Below are 16,801 nucleotides of genomic sequence, written 5' to 3'. Positions count from 1 at the left end.
AATTGGGATATTCACTGACTCAAAGCGTCCCGCCCACTTCTTTTCTTCGGGCCCTCATTATTACGGCGGGGCAGCAGCGCCAAGTGTGTCATCCCGTGACCGAGCGGGTTTATGCCCCGCTTCTCTATAGTTACAACTTGTCAATACTGATGTTCAATTCAATTACATATACCTACTTAGAGATCGCGAAACAATCTTTTTGTTACATGAGATACACCTAATGGCCGGATTCTCTTTGAGTTTAAATACAGGTGTTAAGATATCTACCAGTATCTACCGTGCAATTCGGGCTATTGTCCCGTAGTGGTGACACCGGTACTACACAAGTACTTATATCTTTGTAGCAAGTTTTCTTGAAGGTCAAGAGGGCGATCGCCTTAAGATGCATTTAGTTAATGGTTTAGTTAATCATGTAATCAAAAAGAAATTCGAGATCGGTACCTGAAATGACGAGTTTGCCATTGCGCAATCGCGAATTCGCGATGGATTACCATAGCGCGGCTGGAACATAATCGGAGGCATTGCGACGATCCGCCAACTGCGCCCAGGGGGTTGATGAGGGGTATAAGTACCCCTCCTCTTGGGTTTCATCTCGCTGTCTGTCTGTCTTCATTTCCTCTCAATCGACCATCTCAGCATACATTTCAGACTCCAACTACACAACATGTCTCTTGGACGCTCTTTCAAGCTCAACTCGGGACACAGCATTCCCGCAGTCGGTCTGGGTACTTGGGTACGTTTATTTTACTGAGGCTCCTGTTCAATATCACTGACAGAGTAGCTCTCCAAACCTCACGAAGTTGAGAATGCCGTCGATGCTGCGCTGCGCGCAGGGTACCGCCATATTGATGCCGCTGCATGCTACCTAAACGAGAACGAAGTGGGAAATGGATGGAAGAAATCTGGTGTGCCACGAGACCAGATCTTCGTTAGTGCTAACCTGTTTTCGGTCCTCTATTGAATTTGGAACTGACCTTATCCTAAAGATCACGAGTAAGCTGTGGAACACGCATCACCACCCCAAAAATGTCGAGGAGGCACTCAACAAGACGTTGAAGGATCTTCAGACGGACTATCTCGATTTATATCTAGTATGTCTAGTTGTGAGCTTGCTAAGGAATGTTTCTAACAAATTTCAGATTCACTGGCCCGTCGCATTCGAGCACACAAATGAAACTCTCACTCCGATTGACCCTACAACGAAACGCTTCCGTCTAGCAGATGTACCAATAGCTGATACTTGGAAGGTGCTGGAGGATTTCGTCAAAGCGGGCAAGATCAGGAGTATCGGTGTCAGCAATTTTACCATCGAAAAGCTGGAAGAGCTGCTCAAAACTGCAGAGATCCCTCCTGCCGTCAACCAGATCGAGGCTCACCCATACCTCCAGCAGCCCAAACTTACTCAGTACTCCAAAGACAAGAACATCCTCACAGTCGCCTATAGTCCTCTCGGAAACAACATCTACAATGCACCTAGGTATTCCCTTCTCTTTTCAATAGATTCATACCTAAATAATGAATTTCGTTGTTACTAACCGGTGACGTGACAGAGTTGTTGATGACCCCACCGTCAAAGAAATTGCCAATCGTCTAGGCAAAGACCCAGCAGCCGTCCTGATCTCCTGGGCAGTGCAACGTGGTACATCTGTCCTACCAAAGAGTGTCACGCCGTCCCGCATTGAGGGCAACTTCCAGGGTATGAACCCTATGAGCATTCCTATATTTCCATCAAGTAGACTAATGCATTCAGACTTTGTCATTCCGGACGCCGAATTCGAAACCCTCAACAAGCTTGACAGAAACCAGCGCTACAACTATCCCTTCCGATGGGGAATTGATATTTTTGGGGAGCTGGGAGCTGAAGAGGCTGAACGTCGAGCAGAACAAAATGCTGCAGAACAAAGAGCGGCTGCATGATGAACTTGTATGCATGGCAGTTGTCTCAGCGTCGTATGCTATATTAAGCCAATGAAATATGGCACTTGCCTATAGTACATGCATCCGTAATCGTAGCTGTGTATTTTACATTTTATTCCTTTATAATGATCAAATATAATTGTAAATCTGTGATTGTAATAATGTATTCAGGTTTCTTGTGTATGTATTTGATGTATCCCTGAGATATATAAATTAGCTGCAAATCTCGTTGGACTTTGATTTACACGCGAGTAAAAGTTATTTCGGAACAGCATTATCGGGTTTCAGTAATAAGAGCCCCAATACGTGATTAAAACCGAACAAAATGGCTTTTTTCTCGAAACAAGGAATCCATATGTATGTCACTCCAATCATTAACAAGAGTTGACCGAATCTTGGTATACTTCGGAGATTAACCCCAACTCCGACGCGAACGCGAAGTATCCATCATCACTTAACCTTCAGAACCCCAGCATTTCTAAACCACATACAACAATCGACTTTATCACCTGAAGCCTGCGCGAATAGCCTAGAGGAATTATATGACATCGAAACCCGGGAGGAAATCTTTTCACTACAGAAATCCTAGCTGGACATCAACTATGCCACCAGTTCGCCGCGCGACGCGGAAAATCCGGGAGGCCATAAAGAAAATCCCTACAAAAACTGCATCTGGTGAGTAGAATAAAGCGTTATGTCTATTTTGTGTATATAATGCTCGTGTTTTCGTTTTCCCCCACTAAAAATCGGGAAGGAATCTATGCATGAGAGCAACTAACACTTTCTAGGTAAACCAAAACCAAAATCAAAGCCACTCCCATTAGTGGAGCGCACGAATGCATTATCGCGGGAGGAGTTCATATCCTTACATATTCCTCCCTCGGAGCTAAATTTCCAAAAAAAGGTGAAGGAGCTAGGGGGTAAAATTTGCTCAGCACAAACTGAAGAAAATGTATCACAATCACAAGACAACGCCCCCTCGCAGATACCAGAGAGCGAAAGGCACAACTCATACGAGATTTCTGTCCACGCAGCATCCACAATTCCTGCTACAGACCTGGAGTCATGCTTCAAGCTGATCGAGTTAACATCATCAGCCGCATACAAGGACTCTAGCATGGGCTGGTCAGCGTCGGAAAAGAGGAAAGAGATGAAGCTCCCTGATATGAAGTACATGATTTTGCGACGCCGCGCAACAGCCAATATCCCTAATGGATATGAAAATGTTGAGGGAGACGATCAAAGCTCTGATACTGGGGAATTTGCAGGCTTCATTGAATTTATGGTTACATATGAAGATGGCTATGAGGTGCTATACTGTTATGAGATTCACCTTATGCCGAAAGTGCAGAGCCAGGGATTAGGAGAGGAGTTAATGGAAAGATTTGAGCGGATAGGACGGGCCATTGGTCTCGAGAAGGCGATGCTGACTGTTTTCAAATCGAATAGTCGTGCGCTCAAATTCTACATGAGGGTGGGATATACAGAGGATGAGAGCTCTCCGCGCCCGCGGAAACTGAGAAATGGAAATGTGAAGGAGGCGGACTATATGATTATGTCCAAAAACTTGCGCTAGAAGACACCTAGCCGTTAATGCACAATTTATAGATAGAAGTATATTTACACCTGTTTGACGGATTTGCCGCGCTTATCCGGGTTTTCTTGTTCCCATTCGTCGCGGAGCGCAGCGAAGACCGTATCCGCAATGACGAGTGATAGACCTAAACTCCACACAAGAGTAATCGCATAGAAGAAGTTGGCATTCCCAGAGCCGGCGTAGATCCAGAGGTGGTAAAAAGCAGGACCCAGTAACGAGGCATAGAGAATAGCCGAAACGGAGAAAAAGGTGTAGCGCATCACTAGTTGGGTTAGCTACCCGAACGACAACTTTGGAATGGGGTAAATGAGGATGCTCACAAGGGAAGATGTGTCGGTAAAGCGGGAGAAGAGCGAAATATAGTGAAGCATCCGAAATACTCGGATACGGCTTGAAGACCGCAAAGATCCCCAGCAGTGAGGTGACGACAAACAAAGGTTGTCGACGTAGCCGCACAGTCAGACTACCGGCATATGCTGCTAGATGGAGCCAGAAAACGCCGAGAAAAAAGTCCCGGAACGAGTCGAAAATTTCGATGAAGAAGTACCACCAAAGACCAATATTGGGGGTAAGGTCTGGAACGAGCAGCTGGAAGCCGTATGTTGCAGAGATTAGAGTGGGAAAATCGCCAATAATTAGAAGAGATATCCCAAGGAGCCCCGCGACGCTTAGAAGAAAGACCGCGAAATATTTCACCACGAATAGAGCAACAGAGGGCGAGCTTTGGCTGCGCTGGACCTGTCTATCATAGCAAAGGAGGACGAGAGGGATGAATAGAAGGGCCGGATAGATAGACAGATACGACGCAAACCCTAATGCGAACATAGAATTGAGGGTGTGGCCTTGAACCGCCGCGGAAAGTGCATAGAGAATTCCGGTCGAGGTAAATACTGCGGTTGATCGTCCGAGGCACGTTGCGATAGTAAAGGGGTTAAAGAGGAACCTGGTCCGTATCAGCACCACGCATCCACTCGAATATATGATTTAATTCCATACCAAGCTGCAACCACAGCTCCGTCCCATTTGAGGTGCTTCCTTATTGACGAGTACCATATACCGGAAACCGCCTGTGCGGAATCGGAGATAGTAATGAGAGCATTCGCATTGAGCAAGTCGACAAGCGAGTAAAAAAGTGCAGTTGGAAGAGGACACTCTTGGGCGTTCGGCAAAAGGGAGAATATCGGAAGTAGAAGCGGAGCCTGCACATATAGCATTAGCAGAGCTGGCTGGAGGTGCTCGATCCCCGCTACTTACTTGGTGGAAGACGCCTCCGTCGTAAGGTGATACATTGCGGTTGTAAAGAAAAAGACCTTCCTGGACTGTAACATTCATGTTAACAAAGTTCCCACATAATCGGGAGGTTCAATGGAGACTTACGCCTCTTGAAGCTGGTCACCGGTGTCGAGACCTCCACTCGGCCTGTCAGTAAGTCAGGCAGGGAGGGAAACAAAAGCAAGAGTAGTAGTCGCAAGGCGAGGGCGCCACCAAATACAGCAGCCTTCCTGCGATCGACAGGCATAATGGCTTGAGTCAACCGAGGAGACCGAGCACAGCACTGCAAGAATGAGTCCTTGATTGAGGCTCCAGGGCTGCTCGAGGAAGTTGGTTTGGTCCTCCACCTGTCCAGAGCCATTCATCCTCACGTGCCAAGCCTCCGCGGGTTTTGGTGCACGGACCACCCGAGCTTTTCTCTGCGGAAAAAAAGTTCAAATTTTTGGGAGAACAGAATAATTCCTTTCCATCTCCACCCCGTTTTGCCAACCAAGTCGCAATCATGGCCAAAATCAAGAAGAAGGGTAAGAAGTAATTCTCGACTGATTTTAAGTGTCTCATTCTAATATCCGTCTTCTAGGAACCTCTGGCCAGGCCAAAAACTATATTACCAGAACGCAGGCGGTGCGCAAACTTCAGATTTCTCTGCCAGACTTTCGTCGACTATGCATTTTCAAAGGTTTGTACCTGAAATTCGTCGCGATTCTTTGATCAGTAAGACTAATGCCCATCTGCAGGAATTTACCCCCGTGAGCCTCGCAGCAAGAAGAAGGCCTCCAAATCGTCTACTCAGAACACGACCTTCTATTACACGAAGGATATCCAATACCTTCTCCACGAGCCGTTGCTCCGGAAATTCCGCGACCAGAAAGCGCTTGCAAAGAAAATCGCTCGATCTCTCGGACGTGGACAAGTCGGCGATGCCGCCCGCTTGGAGAAGAATCATGCGCCGAAGTTGACTCTGGACCATGTTATCAAGGAGCGTTACCCTACGTTCATTGATGCTTTAAGAGATCTCGATGATGCGCTATCTCTTCTTTTCCTTTTTGCGAACTTGCCCTCTGACAACCACGTCCCGCCCAAGACCATTGCACTGTGCCAACGTCTTACCCACGAATTCCAACACTACCTGATCACGACAAACTCTCTACGGAAATCTTTCCTTTCAATCAAGGGTATTTACTACCAGGCGACAATCCAAGGCCAAGATATTATGTGGCTGATCCCCTACCGGTTTGTACAAAGAGTCAATGGTGATGTGGATTATCGGATTATGGCCACTTTCGTTGAATTTTACACCACCCTGCTGGGTTTCGTCAACTATCGCCTGTACTCTTCGATTGGCCTTAGATACCCACCGAAGTTTGACACTCGGAGCGATGAGAACGGAGCTGAACTGGCGGCTTTCACTCTGGAAGGGCGCACAGTCGGAGAGACCCCGAAGGCCATTGAAGGGGGTAGCAAGCCCTCAAATGATGCCGCCAACCAGGAGGTCTCTGCTGAAGTCCAGAAGAAGGTTGACAAGGTGATTAAGAAAGCCGGTTTGGATAAAAACAGCGGTGAACAAATCACCGAGACTACCGAAGAAGCCACAGACGCCATCGACAAGTTTGAGCCAGCGGCTCCCGAGGCTGACACCCTTCCCCAACCGGATATCAGTGGCGACCAAGCCGGCTCACTCTTCGCACCGTTCACAGTCTACATATCTCGAGAGGCCCCGAAGGCTCCTCTTGAATTCATCCTCCGCGCGTTTGGCTGCAAGCGAATTGGATGGGATACTGTTCTCGGCGATGGTGCTTTCACCCACAACGAAGCCGATCCCCGCATCACTCACCAGATCGTGGATCGACCCTCCCTACCTGAGGCTTCTCTCCCCGCTATCCCCGCCCCTGCTGAAGAGGGTTCCAATGGCGTGCAGAGAGTGAAACCTGGCACTCGGATTCCCGGCCGCACATATGTCCAGCCCCAGTGGATTTGGGATTCAATTAACGAGGGAAAGCTCCTACGCCCTGACCTGTATGCCCCTGGTGCCACCCTCCCGCCCCATCTCAGCCCGTGGGTTAAGTCTAAGAAGGGTGGCTACGATCCCCGCGCTAGCTTGGCCGAGCAGGAAGAAGAAGGTGAAGCCGATATAGCTGCAGAGGAGGAGAGCGACGAAGAGATGGAGGAAGCTGGCGAGGAGAAATCTGCGCCCACGAAGGCCGTTGAGCCTGAGGATGAGGATGAGTCGGAGGATGAGTCTGAAAATGGCGGCATGGATGTCGCTGGCACTGATGACGACGAGGAGAGTGATGAAGAAGAGGAAGAAGAAGAAGAGGATTTCGCTGGTATTGAGGACGAAGATGCTGGTTCCGAGTCCGAGGATGAAGAGGAGACTGTCCGAACTCAACATCAGAAGGAGCTAGAGGCTGAGGCCGCTGGTCTTCCCTTCTCGTCTAACGGCACCGCTGATGCATCAGTCAAGAAGAAGTCCCAGGCGAAGAAGATGGCTTCTAAGAAGCGCCAAGAGGAGGAGGAGCTGGAGAGACAGAAGATGATGATGAGTCGCAAGAAGCGGAAGTTGCTGGAGAAGATGATGTACTCGAACAAGAAGCAGTCAGATGAATCTGCGAAGCTGCGGTCCAAGCGGAGAAAGCTCGAGAAGGGCGAGGAAAAATAAATGGGGAGGCATTAAAAGTTGGGTAATGGAAATGATATCCATTGATTAGTATGGGAATAGTCGGTAGTTTAGGCGTATTGATATTCTGTGTCATATTTACCTTGATAGACTTCTAGTCTGCAACTGTTCCATATAGAATGCAGTATACATACAATCCAAGTGACAACTTCCTGCATCATTACCTATTCTCCGGGCCGATTACAAAAGTTTTACTGTGCTCTTGTCATGCAAGAGTACCGATCATTATTGTAACCACGCTAGTTCATGCTGTGAAGTTCAACAATGATCTTCTTTCCTTGGTGAGGCATACATGTAAAGTCATGTGATCAGGATATGTATACAAACAAGACAAACATAGAGGTGAATCTTATCTTATCGTCAAGTCGTATCAAAAAAATCACCCGCAGAACCAAGTGAGCATTCGCAACTCAGCAACCCCGACGCAATATCATAGCTCGCTCCTTCCAGCAACGTCGCGCCAACGGGTGCGGCTGCAAATACTCCCATGCTATACCATTATCTTCGTGTGTTCCTTTCAATTTCCCTCAAAGCTGGTCATAGACGTCCATGCTTTTATGAAGCTTAAGGCATGTCCTTCTACTCGGACGCTCAATCACAACACTCGAGTGTTCCTCCTTCTGCCCAACCATACCAATCCTTATTTGGGGGCTCCAGCCAGGGTACTATCGACCAAGTTCGGTACCCGCATTCTCAAGAAGATGAAACCCTAAATCAACTCGACGGCCACGCTACGGCGGCGGGTGGCCCGAGTGTCGAATATGATGCATCTGATGACGATCTAGATTACATACAAACCAGCGAAAGGGAAACCTCAAACTCCCCAAGGGGACATTATTCCGTCACCCAGACTTTACCTGATCCACACGGGAAGTCTACATCGAGGACACGAGAAAGTGAAATCTCCAAGTCCCCACCTGCATATCGTCCCAACAGGTTCCATGGACCGGCGCATCTATGGCTGAGTTTGACACGAGATGACAGGGAAATAGTCGAATCTTTAGATGAGATTCGCGCTAGGGATCTAGCAGCTCATTTGTACAATGCCCATATCCTACAGTCACAGGGGGTTGCGAATTTGGGAAGTGAGAATGTGGATCAAATGGATGAGAGCGAATCGAACGATAATGAATTAGATAACACCAACATACCCAACATGCTGGAAGAATGGTCAGCCTGGCCAATGTCTAGTGACGAAGTTCCTCGCGCTGGTGAGCGTCTCCGACGGCTAGAAGACGACAGATGGACCTTTAGAATGAAGTCAGATCTGCGGCCTAGCGCAGAGCTTGAAGAGTGTATCACAGCGCTTCTATTGAAAACATCAAAAGAACGGTTCAACTCTAGGGAATGGGCCTCGCCAGCCGCCCCAGACAGGAAAGGCGGTGCTCAGTCAGACACTGATGGAGGTGTATTTGGCACCGAAGGGGATCTGAAAGCCAGTCAGCGGAGCGAGGGTGATGGCTTCTCTACAACGGAGTGGGAAAGTGAGCAGGAAACTGCGCGGTCACACCTTCGCCCAGTAGTCCAGTTAGACGACGACGAATCGCGGCGAAAACTACGACCACTTGCTCGAAATGTGATCACCCAATTCGAAGACTTGCTCATGGGACTTCATCGCTTCCATGGAGCACCATATTCCGACGATGGTCGGTCAAACCGAAGCCGCTCAAGAGGCAGAAAACGAGCGCGGAGCTCATCATTGGCATCTGATATGAGTAGTGTCTATTCCAGGAACACACCAACGGAAGCCAGCCATACCGATACAGATGGGATTCGCAGGCGTGCGTCATCTTCCAGAAAAAGATCTGTACGAGCACCAGAGCGAGGCTATTCTAGAGGCCGCAAGCGCATACTGCGAGCATCCCAGTCATCACAGCAGAGCAATGCTCACACCGAGAGTAACTCAAGGCCAATATCACGCTCTAATTCTAGAATTAGCAATGGCCGATCCGGGCTAACAGATTGGAAAGATGTCGCAGGTATCGCCTCTATGATAGGGCTGCCGCCAGCCGTCCTTCGGCGTGCCGCTCGGCGATTCTCCGCTCTAGTGGGCGAGGATATGGAATTTCCATTTCCAGTGATCCCCGACGACCCTGGCCCACAGTTTATGGAGAGTGTGCTCGAGTGGACATATACACAAGGCGGCTTGGTTGCATTGGGACAAGACGAACCCCTTGCGTACCCGGCGCCCACAAGTCATTTACCACCGCATCGTGAGACCTCTACTAGAAAACGCTCCACTTCACCAGCTGGCAAGACTGCTCTCAAATCTGCCGACAAGGCATCATTCTCCAGAGACAATGGCGCGAAGAGAGAGCAGGACTTGGTGTGCCCCTTCAAGAAATGTAATCGCCATACGAAGGGGTTTTCTCGACGATGGAATCTGAATCAGCATCTAAAAACGATGCACCCAAGTTATCAGCCGAAAGATAACAAATCGCAAACACGCAGCGGGGTGCAGTCTGGGTACGACTCTGATATGTCCGAATAATATTATTATATATGCAAATGGCTTTACTGAAGCAGAGTTTGGAATCTGTTTCGCAAAGGAAACTGTACTCCGTATATTGTTAAATCCATGGGACTGCCCTTTCTCTTCCCCAGGCTTGCCGCAACGAAGACCGAAATCGACCTAGACATCGGCTGCACGAACCAATAATATCTGCCATTGATAAGGAAAGGTCCGGAAAAACTGGCCAATAAAAGGGCAGATCTCGGCTTCATCATGACGTAAATCACGTGGTCTATAGCTCCCCTCGGCGAGAGGAATGGGGAAGAGCACAACTTAAGAGACGCTGTTGAGGCCTGGGCACTCTCAGAAATGAATAATCGGGTTGGCCGTTATTTTCTCCAACACTGGCAAAATCATCCAATTGGCTCCAATTTCAGAAAGCGCTACTGCAAACGACCGATTTTCACGCCGGGTGCGAGTCCAAGTTGATTCGGGAACTCCAACTGCTCCTGGTATCTTCTCGGTCTTTTCCCCGATACATTGTCAAGAACAGATCTTATAAAGATGGAGAAGATCATACGCCCCCTCTCAAGACAGTTATTGCGACCGCTACCTAAATACCCATACACAATGCCTTCTCATATTCATGCTCAGCGACTCTATTCCACGGGGTACACAGTGCCTCCAGTAAGCATGGCCCCGCAATGCTTTTCCAGAACTCTAGCTAACTTAACCTTCTTATAGCTAAAAGACAAGTCATTATTCATCCAGAAAGCCTTTGTCAATGGCGAATGGGTGGATTCAGGCTCGGGAAAGACATTCGAAGTTCACGGTATGCCTGCGCTCTCGCGAGCTCTCGAGATAGCTAGTAGCGGGCACGATAGCTAATATTATCCTCAGACCCTGCTACTGGAAAACTAATTGGAACATGCCCGGAGTTCAATGCATCAGATACCGAGAAAGCAATCCAGGCGGCCAACGAGGCTTTCCCCAAGTTCCGAACAACTCTGGCCCGTGAGCGAGCCAGGATGCTCCGACGATGGTACCAACTGATGATGGATAATGCCGAAGATCTGGCAACCTTGATCACATGGGAAAACGGAAAGCCGCTTGCAGATGCTAAGGGAGAAGTCAACTACGCCGCCGCCTTCTTCGAATGGTTCAGTGAAGAGGCACCCCGGATCTATGGCGATACCATCCCAGCTTCTGTTCCCGGCAACCGCGTGATGACTGTCAAACAGCCTGTCGGTGTTTGCGGTCTGATTACCCCATGGAACTTCCCCGCAGCTATGATTACACGAAAGATTGGTCCTGCTCTTGCTGCCGGATGTACTGTGGTTACTAAGTCTCCTGGAGAGACTCCCTTCACTGCAAACGCCCTTGCCGAATTGGCGAATCGTGCCGGTATCCCCAAGGGTGTCGTTAATATTGTTACATCTATGCACAACACCCCAGAAGTCGGTGAGACGATAACTACCCATTCAGACGTCCGTAAGGTGTCCTTCACAGGCTCGACAAACGTTGGTAGGCTTCTGATGAAGCAATCGGCCTCCACAATCAAGAAGGTATCCTGGGAACTCGGTGGTAACGCTCCTTTCATCGTCTTCGACGACGTCGACGACCTCGATGCCGCAGTTGCAGGTGCCATTGCCTCCAAATTCCGAAGCTCGGGCCAAACATGCGTCTGTGCAAACCGGATCTACATTCAAAAGGGCATCTACGGTGAATTTGTCAAACGATTCGTTGCCAAGGTCAAGGATTTCAAGGTCGGTGGTGGTTTCGAGGAAGGAATCACTCATGGCCCCGTCATCCACGATCGCGCAGTCGATAAGGTTGACCAGCACGTACAAGATGCCGTCTCTAAAGGTGCCAAGCTTGTTGCTGGCGGCCAGAAACTGTCTGACTTGGGCCCCAACTTCTATGATCTTACAGTCCTGACGGACATGAGTAAGGACATGAAGATTGCCTCCGAGGAGACATTCGGACCTGTCGCCGGCTTGTTCCCATTTGAGACCGAAAAGGAAGTTGTCGATCTAGCTAACGAGGCTGAAGTTGGTCTTGCCGGGTACTTCTTCAGTGGCAACGTCAAGCGCATCTTCCGTGTTGCTGAGGCTCTAGAAGTCGGTATGGTTGGCGCCAACACCGGTCTTATCAGTGATGTCGCGTCTCCGTAAGTCACTCCCTTTCAACCGCTCTTAGCTTAATCTACAACTGCAGAGCTAATTATATAATTAGGTTTGGTGGTGTCAAGCAGAGTGGCTTTGGCCGTGAGGGTAGCAAGTATGGTATTGATGAGTTCCTTACCGTCAAGAGCGTCACGTTCGGTGGAATGGGCGAACCCCTGCAGTCGTAAAAAAAAAAGCACTTTGGACGATGGAACTTATTGGAGCTGTTTGCTTGTTATGATATTGACGGATATAATACATGAATTATTTTGAAGTGTATCTGCACATTGCCTTTGAGGATGTACAGTTCTTGAAAGTGCTAAAGTAGGTGAATGTGACAAGAAACCACATAATTTTGAAAACACCGAAGTAAAGTGGAAAATGATATTGCCGGAATCTAATTTACATGCAAATAATACATTACAGAACATATGCGCCGCAACCAACCAGTTGGTCATGTCCCATTGAACCGGACAAAATATCCGGAAAGCGAGTATTAAGGTGCGTCTCCGGAGAAGTACGTAGAGAATCCTGGTGACCGTAGTGTCTCCTATTTTGCAACCCTATTCGAGTTCGGAATTCCCAAGCGAACAAGCCTTCAAACTCGATATCTTCCTCCCCTTTTCGATCTTCACCAGATCTATTTCCCTTGACGTTGCTTGTGTTTCGGGTTCTTTGAGCTACACGCATCGTCCGTTAGTATTCATTCAACCCAACCAGACAGAATCCAATTCCTGCCTAGATAGACAAAAACTCACCAAATGATGTAAACCCGGTTCTTTCTCCGCACAGGCTATAATTAAAAACCCCTCGTCAGCCCAACTCTCACACTCCGAACGAACGACACTAGAACTTCGTTCCAAAAATAAACCACCGAATGCGGCACGTACCTTGCACCCCTCACATAGTCGCTTAACAGACGATCGCGTCTTCATCCCGCGGACCTGCTCGAGCTGCTTCACAGCAGAAACAGCACCGACACCAACTTCAGTCGATTTTGTAGATCCATTTCCTGAGCGCAGCAGCCGTAAACCGTTGTTAATTGTGAGTTGCGATAATTGCGAGAACGGCCGGGCGAGGGCTCGGAGGTTGCTGTGTCGGGGAAGAAATTGGCGGAGGAGGGCGGTCGACGGACCGACGAGAGAACGGAGGGAGACCATGCTTTCGTTGCACACAGAGGCCCCGGAGGTAATTATCGTAGGGACGGGCAAGACCTCACCGGGTTCGAGTTGAGGTGTTGGGTCTTTAGGATCTCGCTGCCGTCTACCTTGGGGGTTGTCTGAGGGATCGGACGAAAAGATATCGGACTTTTAGTAATGCCGCGATTCCGAGCTACAGCGGCTCTCATGGTTTGGTTGGTCAACCAATGTCCTTTCTTCGAATCATCTTTTCGAAGATCAAGGAATGTATTATTTAGAAATAATATTTGAGTTGCTGGATGGAAAGTGCGAAGGAGAATCTGTGATACTTTGGGCATAACCTTTCGTACTCATGAAGTTACGGGTCGTCTAACTATGGGCATAAAAATAGCCTTATTACAACTCTATACAGGAGGTAGTAATTGATCTTTACAACCTTCCAGAAACAAAATCACCAATTCCGCCCTAATCCAATCCGAACGCCGAATGATTCGCTATGTAGCTGTGAAACGCATGACTCAAGGAACACATAAACCGTCTAACATATTTTTAACGACGAAGGAAAGTTTTGTATGTTTCGGACTCGGTCTCTTCAGTGAACGGATACCCGAGGTCACGTAGGAAAGCCTCGAGATCTTCCTTCTCGGACTCGGGACACTGAATGCCGGCCAAAACCTTGCCAACATCGCCACCATAGTTCCGGTAGTGGAATAGAGAGATGTTCTGGGTGGGACGAAGGGTCGTGAGGAACTTGGCTAGCGCTCCTGGTCGTTCAGGGAACTCAAACATAAACAAGCGCTCGTTGCTCACATCACTACGTCCGCCAACCAGGAAACGCACGTGCCGTTTAGCAAGCTCGTCATCGCTAAGATCTCTTGAGTCCATACCACCTCTGGCTAGCTCAGCCATAATCTTTGCCAGATCATCACGGCCAGTCGAGGCGGACAAGGAAATACCCATGAGGACATCGGCAGAGTTTTCGTCCGCATAGCGGTAGTTAAACGCAGTGACGGCATGTGGAAGAACGATCTCCACTAATTTGGCGAAAGCACCCGGCTGCTCAGGGATCTTGACACTCAGGAGGGCTTCTTTGCGCTCACCTAAAGCAGCACGCTCTGCAACAAACCGCAATCGGTCGAAGTCCATATTCGCCCCGGAGGTAATTGCAACCAGCTCACGGCTGGTGTGAGGGCTAGGGTATTTCGCGACGTATTTCTTCAAGCCTGCAATGGCGAGAGCACCCGCGGGTTCGATGATAGACCGTGTGTCTTCGAAAACATCCTTGATCGCAGCGCAGGTTTCGTCCGTGGAGACTAGGATAATCTCATCCAATACTTCACGAGCCACACGATAGCATTCTGATCCAACAGTCTTGACTGCTGTGCCATCCGCGAAAAGACCCACTTCATTCAATAGTACACGGGAACCTTCGCTTAACGATTGGGCCATTGCGCTGGCATCATGTGTTTCCACTCCGATCACCTTGACGTGCGGCGCAATACGCTTCAGGTAGACGCCGACACCGGAAATCAAACCTCCTCCTCCAATGGCGCAGAAAACGGCCTCAAGCTTGTCCAAATTTGCCTGGCGCAGAATTTCCATTCCAATGGTTCCTTGTCCAGCAATAACATACGGGTCATCGAAAGGCGGAATGCTTGTAAGGCCGTGCGTCTTTTCCAAACGGTGGGCCTCTTCTTTAGCGCCATCAAAATCATTTCCATGGAGGACGACGCTACCGCCAAGTCGAGCGACATTCAGGTGCTTGATGGCAGGTGTACCCGAAGGCATGACGATGGTGGCGGGAATCTTCAGTTTGCGAGCCGAGTACGCAACACCCTGAGCATGATTACCTATACAGTAGAATCTGATCAGCTCTTGTCTCATATAGCAAGGTCTATTGAAAGGAGTTACCTGCTGAGCACGCAACAACTCCTTTCCACCGCTGTTCGTGGGATAAGTGAGCCATCTTATTGTAAGCTCCGCGGAGCTTGAAGCTGAATACAGGTAGCATATCCTCCCGCTTGAGGAGGACTCGGCATTCCATGCGGTTACTGAGGTTAACGGCATGGTGAAGTGGGGATTCGGTGGTTATCTCGTAAACGCGGGATGTCAAGATCAGGCGAAGGTACTAAAGATAACAACGTCAGAGGTGAAGTGACCTGGATTGGGAAGAAGAAGGTCTCACATCTGGGTAGCCATTGGGAAGTAGGAAGGCATCAGGAATATCCCAAGATGGCGGGCTGTCAGGTCCCTTGTATTCATCCTTTTCGGAAGTAGGGGTGGGGATGGCAGAGTATTCCGTTAGAGCCAGGGTGCTCAACTTCGAGGACGTTGGGGTCGCTGCGCCATTCGCAGACGCTTGATCGGTCATTTTGAGGAAATTCGTTTTAATATGTACGTGGTATAAAATTGGCAAGCATAGAAACGGTTCCGATATTAAACTGTTGTGGAAGAATCTGGACTCGAGGGAGAATATTATGACTCGGCTTGCTTCTCCGGGGGAAACAGAAAAATTCCGTGATCGGCGCGGGGGTTATGTCATCAACCCTGTGTCCCAGCCCTACCTTCCCAAATCGGAGAGTATACTTGCCCGCTGCAAGTTTTGCTTGGGGGTACCAAATATCTCGAAGTACTTTTCTCTGTGCTTGAAATTATCGACAGATATCAGTGTACACCAAGACCGTACTGGTGGCCAAAGGACATGGTGTCATTATCCCGTCAGCTGGTGTCTGAATAAAGAACCCGTATTCCGTTCATCCTGGTTCGTCGAAACTGCGGTCACCGAGGGGCCAGGAGAACGCTGGAAATAGTACCTTGATACTGAGGTCCACGGGCTTGGAGTGAATACTCCCGGTTAGGTAAAGAAAAGCCTCCAACCGAACCGTGTGACCTGTGTCGTTGTAGTTGACCTGGCACTTGACAGTACTAGCACCACGCGTGCACCGTTTCCTCTCTAATATTGCACATGCAGTGAGATGCGGTTACTTATACGAGCTGTCTTTACCACAGCTTTGAGTCTAGATGATATTCCCTTATGTAGCTCATTCATCTCCTGTATGAGAAGTATCTACAAAGTGGCGTGATCCTACTTGTACTGGTATAGTAGAGTGCTAACCCCAAGGCCGGCCGTATCAGTGCCAGATATCCCTTTCAAACCCAACACCGACGGGTGAGAAACAGCTATTAGCTCTCTAGTAGATGACTACTCTAGTAAGGGGAATTTTCATCACTGAATAAAATGGGAGCAACCTAAGTTTTCAAGCTGTATCTTGTCTAGTATGTTGACCAAGCAAATACTTAGTTAACAAGAACCACGGATGGTTGTGCAGTTGTGAAAGATATGCTTCTAATATTATAAATCTTCCAATATAATTAAAAAAGAAAATTATGATTCTAATTATTTTAAACTATTAGTATTGCTTCTGTTATATAAAGTAATCTTGAAGTATATGTTGGCGAGCACTGTATGAGTCGATACAATACCGAAATTACACGAAATTGTGCCTCGCGGAGATGAGAATGCTCCCGACGTCACTGGTGCGATATCTCCAACATCCGATCAGCCAACAACGGAAATTCCAA

The 16,801-nt window shown here is 48.6% G+C and overlaps 8 protein-coding genes across 8 annotated transcripts; 5 read left to right on the top strand and 3 right to left on the bottom strand.

The window, feature by feature from the left end:
* Positions 1–664: 664 nt before the first annotated feature.
* On the top strand, positions 665–1,917 carry APUU_40568A (uncharacterized protein; the record flags this gene model as incomplete). The annotated part of the gene is made up of 6 exons (XM_041703654.1): positions 665–733; positions 782–928; positions 987–1,091; positions 1,140–1,477; positions 1,551–1,696; positions 1,751–1,917. 6 exons carry the CDS (start codon positions 665–667, stop codon positions 1,915–1,917), a joined length of 972 nt encoding a protein of 323 aa, XP_041556318.1.
* A 542-nt stretch (positions 1,918–2,459) lies between these two features.
* Positions 2,460–3,493, top strand: APUU_40567A (N-terminal L-serine N(alpha)-acetyltransferase NAT4; the record flags this gene model as incomplete). The annotated part of the gene is made up of 2 exons (XM_041703653.1): positions 2,460–2,592; positions 2,706–3,493. 2 exons carry the CDS (start codon positions 2,460–2,462, stop codon positions 3,491–3,493), a joined length of 921 nt encoding a protein of 306 aa, XP_041556317.1.
* Positions 3,494–3,537: 44 nt separating this feature from the next.
* APUU_40566S (GPI-anchor transamidase subunit GAB1) lies at positions 3,538–5,033 on the bottom strand (the record flags this gene model as incomplete). The annotated part of the gene is made up of 5 exons (XM_041703652.1): positions 3,538–3,776; positions 3,835–4,457; positions 4,511–4,713; positions 4,769–4,833; positions 4,892–5,033. The coding sequence occupies 5 exons, from the start codon at positions 5,031–5,033 to the stop codon at positions 3,538–3,540; spliced, it is 1,272 nt and encodes a 423-aa protein (XP_041556316.1).
* A 255-nt stretch (positions 5,034–5,288) lies between these two features.
* Positions 5,289–7,445, top strand: nop7 (mRNA-binding ribosome synthesis protein NOP7; the record flags this gene model as incomplete). Its single annotated transcript, XM_041703650.1, has 3 exons — positions 5,289–5,310; positions 5,367–5,465; positions 5,524–7,445. The coding sequence occupies 3 exons, from the start codon at positions 5,289–5,291 to the stop codon at positions 7,443–7,445; spliced, it is 2,043 nt and encodes a 680-aa protein (XP_041556315.1).
* Positions 7,446–8,034: 589 nt separating this feature from the next.
* APUU_40564A (uncharacterized protein) lies at positions 8,035–9,954 on the top strand (the record flags this gene model as incomplete). The annotated part of the gene is made up of 1 exon (XM_041703649.1): positions 8,035–9,954. One exon carries the CDS (start codon positions 8,035–8,037, stop codon positions 9,952–9,954), a length of 1,920 nt encoding a protein of 639 aa, XP_041556314.1.
* A 525-nt stretch (positions 9,955–10,479) lies between these two features.
* UGA2_1 (NAD-dependent succinate-semialdehyde dehydrogenase) lies at positions 10,480–12,268 on the top strand (the record flags this gene model as incomplete). Its single annotated transcript, XM_041703648.1, has 4 exons — positions 10,480–10,602; positions 10,660–10,747; positions 10,816–12,085; positions 12,151–12,268. The coding sequence occupies 4 exons, from the start codon at positions 10,480–10,482 to the stop codon at positions 12,266–12,268; spliced, it is 1,599 nt and encodes a 532-aa protein (XP_041556313.1).
* A 452-nt stretch (positions 12,269–12,720) lies between these two features.
* Positions 12,721–13,240, bottom strand: APUU_40562S (50S ribosomal protein L36; the record flags this gene model as incomplete). Its single annotated transcript, XM_041703647.1, has 3 exons — positions 12,721–12,760; positions 12,839–12,873; positions 12,971–13,240. 3 exons carry the CDS (start codon positions 13,238–13,240, stop codon positions 12,721–12,723), a joined length of 345 nt encoding a protein of 114 aa, XP_041556312.1.
* Positions 13,241–13,768: 528 nt separating this feature from the next.
* On the bottom strand, positions 13,769–15,590 carry APUU_40561S (threonine dehydratase, biosynthetic; the record flags this gene model as incomplete). Its single annotated transcript, XM_041703646.1, has 3 exons — positions 13,769–15,069; positions 15,131–15,347; positions 15,405–15,590. The coding sequence occupies 3 exons, from the start codon at positions 15,588–15,590 to the stop codon at positions 13,769–13,771; spliced, it is 1,704 nt and encodes a 567-aa protein (XP_041556311.1).
* Positions 15,591–16,801: the final 1,211 nt, after the last annotated feature.

Source organism: Aspergillus puulaauensis, chromosome 4, assembly GCF_016861865.1.
Source record: "Aspergillus puulaauensis MK2 DNA, chromosome 4, nearly complete sequence".
Taxonomy (NCBI): Eukaryota; Fungi; Ascomycota; class Eurotiomycetes; order Eurotiales; family Aspergillaceae; genus Aspergillus; species Aspergillus puulaauensis.
Note: the sequence above shows the minus strand (reverse complement) of the source record. Positions and strands in the feature narration are given on the sequence as shown.